Raw genomic sequence first — 6691 nt, 5'->3', positions numbered from 1 at the left:
CGAGCAGGACTACCCTAGGGTACCCTTTATTTATAAGGGCGACTATAAAGGCTTGGGCACATCGGCTGGGCACATCGCGGCCCGGCTACGAGTACGAGTACGACTAATGTAGGGTATTAGTACTGTCGTGCAGGAGATACGGTAGGTACTTGGGTAGGTAGGGTACCTAGTACCAGGAGGAAGCTAGTGAAGGGTTGGTTACAAGACCCGGAGTACCAGGAGGAAGCTAGTAGGGTAGGGTACTAATACCTGGCCGGCTGTATGGGTTCGTAATTCATTTCTGCCCGCGCCCGGCCGACCAGGACCAGCAGTACGTCCGGCTGGGCCCGAGTGACGTTTTTTTCACCCCCGCGCCGGGCCGCGCGGGCCTGACTGAGTGACATATCTCACACCATGGCTCGTATAATTTCACGGCCGAGTTGCGTGGCGACTCCCCGGCCGCTCACCGATCACCTCACGTAGCTGCAGTCTTGATAGTGGCCCTCCACACGATATTAGCAAGACAACACGCTATCGGTGCCCACAAGCGAGGCCCAGAAGCCATTAGGCACTATTACAGCGCTGCAATTGCGATTGTCGTGCGACACCGGCTGGCATAGGCTCAGAGCAGACACCTCCTCTTACGGAACACTGGAGGCAAGCTGTCCCGCAAAACCGCCGTGTAGAAATCTCTCACAAGGCGCAGGCAAGGGAACCCGCCCTTTTCCATAGGGCCACACCTTCGGCTGCGGCAGATTCAGGGCACCCATGGCCCCTTGTGCTGTTGCCAGTCGGCAGGGGCTTCTCACATGGCGAGATGGCACTTTGCTGGGCGGGAGGAATGATGGCAGTGTCGTTCCACGTCGCCGAGCCTTCCGCTCCCGCTGGCAGTCGCTCCGGCCGTCAGCTGCTTCTGGAGGGCTGCTATCCGGGGCCCTGGAGAACGGTACGAGCCGTCACATCCTCCCTTGCCCGCCACCCGACCCCGCCCCCTCTCCCTTCATGCGGGGCCAGGTGTGCCGCGCTACCGTGCGCACACGCACACGCATACACACACACACACACACACACACACGCACGCACGCACGCACGCACAAACACCAACCCCACCACCTCCAAACCCGCTACCACCCCCTTGCCACTGTGTCAGTGGCATGAATGTTTGTTACAAATCGACCGCTGCGCGTTTATGGCTCACTGGACTACAGAGCCAGGAATGCGAGATAGCTAACAATGTACAACACGTTTCATTCTCCACACAGGGGCTGTAAAGGACACAGTTGACAGTGCTGCAGCTGCAGCGTCATCCTCCATTGCAAGACTGCAGGATCTGACTGCCGGGGTTTCTTCCGCGCTGCAAGGTGCCCAAGGAGATGGGATTCAGCAGCCGATCGTCCAGAGACTCACAGAGTCAGCGGCAGAGGCTTCTGGGCTCTTGAACATTGATGATTTCAGTTCTATCCTACCCTCGGGAATTGCCACAGCCTTATCAGATGCTGGGGTATCTGATCCGGTTTCGCAGGCCAGTATTTGCCTGCTCGTTATCATTTCCCTGTCAGTGGGGGCGCAGCAGCTTCTTTCTGGTTCCGGGGAGTCAGAATCCGCCGGTATGGACGAGTGGGCCTCTCTTGCAGCAGCAGAAGGTGCAGAGGAGCCTAGCGAGCTCCGCGAATACAACCCAGCTGCCATATCTGAGTACTTCAAGAAGCGGCCGCTGACCCTCCTGCGCCGAGGGGCTCGTTCTGTGGGGCTTCTTGGGTCGTTTGGGTTTGGCCTTTACATGGACAAGAAGATCCTTGGCGATGATCCCGACGAGAAGAAAAAGGCGGAGGTAGATGCTAAGAGGGCTGCAGAGCTCCGCAAGCTACTGGTGACCCTGGGCCCAACCTACGTCAAGCTTGGGCAGGTCCTGAGCAGCCGCCAGGACCTCCTCCCCGCACCATATGTTGCAGAGCTTCGCACCTTGCAAGATGCAGTGCCGCCCTTCGATAATGAGCTGGCCAAGCGGATCATCACACGCGAATTGGGTCCTGGCATGGCTGAGCAGCTCTCACTGGGGAGTAGGCCGGTGGCTTCAGCTAGCCTCGGGCAGGTGTACAAAGGGCAGCTGAGGACGTCACCGTCGTCAACACCGGTGGATGTGGCAGTGAAGGTGCAACGGCCGGGAGCCCTGGTGGCCATCAGCCTCGACATCGGCATCATCCGGGCCTTTGCTGAGCCATGGCGGAAGTACAAGAATCTCAACACTGATCTTGAGGGGCTCATTGACGAATGGGGGAGGAGATTCATAGCAGAGCTTGATTATGAGGCTGAGGCCTCGAATGGCGAGCGTTTTGCTGCTGCAATGGCAGCCCGGCCAGACTTGGCCGGGGTGGTGACCGCAGCCCCTGTGAGGAGGGAGGCAACCACTCGCAGAGTGCTGACCACCGGTTGGGTGAAGGGCCAGCGCCTGGACACATCTGAGGCTGGAGACATCCCACAGCTTTGCGCAGTGGCCCTCAGTGCGTACCTGGCCATGTTGCTTGACATCGGGGTACTTCACGCCGACCCTCACCCTGGGAACCTTTTCAGGACTGAAGATGGGATGCTTTGCATCCTTGATTGGGGGCTTGTCACCCCTGTTTCACCCTCCCTCTCTACAGCAATCCTGCAGTTCATCGCTCATCTTGTCTCCAAGGACTTTGAAGCGATTCCTGGGGACCTCAATGCCATGGGTTTCATCCCGGAAGGAAAGCAACAGGCAATGGAGGACGCCGGCGTTGCTTCAGCGTTGGGCCTCCTCTTCTCTGCCCTTGCCCGTGGTGGTGGGGCTGATGGGTTCAGGGATGAGCTGGGCCTACCCGACAAGGACAGGGTCAAGGAGCTGCAGAAGGAGCTAAAGGGCATTAAAGACCCGAAGGTCCGACGGGATCGTTTCCTTGAAGAAGCCGGATCGGACTCAAAGGTTGCGCAACTCACTCGGGATCTTGAGGGGGTTCAGGAGAAGTACGGTAACATCTTCCAGATCCCGACCTATTTCGGCTATATCCTTCGGTCCTTTTCAGTTCTTGAGGGTATTGGGTTGGCTGCCGACCCATCTTACTCAATTGCGAACGAGTGCTACCCGTACGTGGCCCGGCGGCTGCTGACAGACCCCAGTCCAGATTCTCGGCGAGCCCTGGAACAGCTCCTGTACGGCAAGGAGGGCGCTCAGGCTCAGCTAAGTGTCAAGAGGGTCAGGCAGATGGCTGAAGCGTTTGGTAGCTACTCAGATGTCACGGCCGGACCGCCTGCAGCTGCAGGAGTTGCAAAGGATGGTGACCAACCGACCACTGGCCTGCCCAGCGGTGTGAAGGAGGCTCTGCGCCTTGCCTTTGCTCCTGAGGGAGGTCCAGTCCAGGATATTGCCCTCAGGGAGCTGGCGAGGTATGCAGGGGCCCTTTCAGTCGAGGCCGCAGCTCCGCTGCTGGCGCTTCCACTTCAGCTGCAAAGCACCCTGCCCGGGAGCAACTCAGCGGCTTCCCCAGTGCTCACTGCATTCAGCACCACGGAAGCAGACCGGGAGACTCTTCGAGTGGCTGATGAGATCCGCTCTACTATCCTTGGCCAGCCCTCTTCCGGCACAGAGCCACAATCTGATGGCACTTTCACGGATACAAACAGCTTCCCCTTCCCTCTTCCACCAGGATTCACCACTGTGGAGGTTCCACTGCTTGGACCTGTGCCTGTCATCGCACCGCCGTCGCCGTTCCCCTCAGCGGGTCTGCCAGCACCCCCTGCTATTGACCGAGCCGTGGTGCAGGATTTGCTAGAGCTGGCCCCCGAGCTTGCACCCGGGGTCCAGGCAGCCTCACTGAGGTTTGGCTCAGAGCTACTCACACAGGCGGCAAACAGGGTGGCAAGCGCAGCCGAGAGGTCCGAGGCCGCAGAAGGTAAAAGAAGCACCAAGTGATGTTCCCGCCGTCCTGGCCGGATGCCACGATCAGGCACAATAAGCGAGGTCTATGCTGCAAGCGGATGCTGTTATCTAAGGGTGTGTTTTACCTCCTCAGCGTCCCATCCCTTGTCACATATTTGAGGTCCTGCGGCTCTCTCTAGCCACTAGCCCACAGCGATAGCATTAAAACAACCCATGCGTAGCCCATGTTCTTGCAACAAAGAGACTCACACAGCCAATGCCCTCACACCCACCGGCACGCAGCGATATTGAAGTGGAAGGGAGCGCACTTCCAGAGCTGGCCACACCTTGGTTTGTTGCACGCTACCTGCGGGCAGTACAATACTCTAGCGATCCGTCGATCCTCCTCTTGGACTCTTGGTTAAACCCCGGTTGTGCGGGCTTGTATTTCCCCACCCCCCAAAAGGCAAAATGGGAGTTCGGGCCCAGAGTCCAGACTCGCCGGATCATAATAATATCAAGTCAGTCCAGATCAGACCCGGCCGAAAAATGGGTCCTTGCCTAATTAGGCCACTGATGGATCTCAATATGTATCGGCCGGCACGCCTGGATACATGCCAGTATATGTATGTGGTGGTACTAGCAGGAGGCATCCAGCATCCTCCTGGTACCTACCTACTAGTGTCGTAGGACGACCCCTGTCTCGGTCATCGCCACTCGCGCCGATGCACATCCACCGCGAGCCGTGCTGGGGTGCGTATCGATCACCAGCGGCCCACGAGCATATCTGTGGTTTGTTTCGTATCTATTGGGAGCCAACGACAGGGAGAATGTGCTGCCCATTGAAGCCATTGCAGGCAGGCACCCGTACGCGCAGCCAAGCACGCGGAGTGCCACAGCTTGCCGCCAGCGGGCGATCAAGAAGTGTACACAGAGTTCCCAAATGTACCGCCATGAAGCAAAGTCCATCATGCCACAGGAGCTGTACCTCCACTGGACCTGTGTACCGCAAAAAATTGCCGCGTTGCAGCAGGAGTCGTGGGCGTTCGCCCGTGGAACAATCGTTGCTACCCGCTGGTCGCGGTCTCCTTGAGGCACCACTGCCCATAGTGGGCAGGGCGCCGACTGTGGTTATGCGGTCCACTAGCAGCGGCGAGGTCAGCACCCTTGATGAATGCCAGAAGGTAGAGCTTCGGGGAGACTCAGCTCCAGACTCTGCGGGTGTGTATGCCGTCCTCGATGACGAAGGTGCAGTGCAGTACATCGGGTCAGTGCCCCAGGCTCCTCTGCCCATGATCTGCTCTGCCACACAGTGAGCCTCAGAAGTCGTGGCCATGGCCTTGGATAAGTATACCTAGTGGGTTCTGTTGGTACATTGCAAGCTCCAATTCCTGCAGTGATCCGCAGCGGTATGCGGACTGAATCCATGATGTGCATTCCTTGCTGCCAGGCTGTCTCTTAGGTACGAGCATAGCACGCCTTCTGGGGGTGGCACCAGTGCTTCCGTGTCTAGCACTCTTGCCATACCCATCTCCATGGCCCACTGCATGTCCCGATGCTTGTGGTTTTAGGGCGCGGCTAGGGTAGGAAATGTCTGCCGCCTGCTTTCATGACCGCCATTGCATGTGTATGTCTCATGAATCTTGCACGGCTATGTCTAGTCTTTCCTCGAGTTTCATGGACCATGCCTATCACCTACCTGAACAAGAAAGCCAGTGGGTCAAGGTGAGGCCACCAACCTGCTGGAGGCACCCCCCCCCCCCCCCCCCCCTCGGGTAACCACACACACACACACACACAAACCGGCACACACCTCCACCCCTACAGTGCAGGATCAGTTGCAGGACATGGGTCACTCCACATAACCTGCTCAGGAATCTGTGAGGGCAAGCACTGGCCCGGAACGCCAAGTTTCTGCCCGTGTCTGGTTGACATGCAGTTCACAGTTATGGACGGCTGCTCGAAAGCCCAACTTCAAATGGCGTGGAAAGGATGGATCAAGTCTTATGGTAGTGCTGCCTGAACGTGAAACAACTCTGCCCATTGCATAATATGCCATGTGAATCCAGCTGAACTATCACTCAAGGCTCAGTGTTTCTGTGGACCATTGGATTGAGCAGCATCGCTTATTACAGCAACACGGGCTGCAGGGGCCATTCCTCCTGGGAATCAGAAGAGTGATACGCGGTGGACGCAGCGTGCACCAGCAGAAGCCAAAGCATCATCTGCCCATGCGCTGCGGTCTGCGGAGGCTCACCAGTGGGATGCTGCACACTCCTTGGTGACCCAGGTCAGCTCTACGCCATTCAGCGTGTGCGTACGGACATGTGCGGGATAGACGCGTGTGAGAGCAAGATGCGTGCGGCATATTGGCATCCTGAGCAATTGCTCTGCCCGTGCAGGAGGTCCTCCGGGAACTGCAGGACTCTGGCTTCGTTGTCCTTGATGATGTGCTGGACGCCGGCCACGTAGATGAGGTGATCACCCCTCTTCGAACTGGGTCATACCGTGATTCTGTACAGCGGGCAACCAAACTTGAAGATCACCAGACATCTGGGGACGGAATGGGGTGGCGCACGACTCGGGGATGCAATGCGACTACCGCGGACGGGCATAGCAGGGTCAGACCAGGAGAGCTGCGAGATGATGATGGTCAGGAGCATCAGGGTGAGGTGGAATGCAGAAGCGGCTAGAAGGCAGCTGAGCATGGTGCTGCATGGAAGCGGTGGGGGAGAGATGCGGCATCCAACCACTATAAATGTAGGGACATGGCAGGACATCAAGCAGTCTTGGCTGTAACTGCAACAGTGTCAATTGCAATGGGGTTGAAGGCGG

General features: G+C 57.9%; 2 protein-coding genes across 2 annotated transcripts; both read left to right on the top strand.

Moving 5' to 3' along the window:
- Positions 1-747: 747 nt before the first annotated feature.
- Positions 748-4095, top strand: LOC142356765 (uncharacterized). Its single transcript, XM_075408563.1, has 2 exons — positions 748-925; positions 1242-4095. The coding sequence occupies exons 1-2, from the start codon at positions 748-750 to the stop codon at positions 3908-3910; spliced, it is 2847 nt and encodes a 948-aa protein (XP_075264678.1). The 3' UTR covers positions 3911-4095.
- Positions 4096-4983: 888 nt separating this feature from the next.
- Positions 4984-6523, top strand: LOC142356764 (uncharacterized; the record flags this gene model as incomplete). The annotated part of the gene is made up of 5 exons (XM_075408562.1): positions 4984-5123; positions 5307-5581; positions 5796-5865; positions 6007-6146; positions 6259-6523. Coding segments are annotated over exons 2-5 (610 nt in total), but the record flags the coding sequence as incomplete, so codon positions are not given.
- Between the last annotated feature and the right edge of the window lie 168 nt (positions 6524-6691).

The sequence above is a fragment of the Convolutriloba macropyga genome, unplaced genomic scaffold (assembly GCF_964194025.1).
Source record: "Convolutriloba macropyga unplaced genomic scaffold, txConMacr16.3 SCAFFOLD_2751, whole genome shotgun sequence".
Lineage (NCBI taxonomy): Eukaryota > Metazoa > Xenacoelomorpha > Acoela > Convolutidae > Convolutriloba > Convolutriloba macropyga.
Note: the sequence above shows the minus strand (reverse complement) of the source record. Positions and strands in the feature narration are given on the sequence as shown.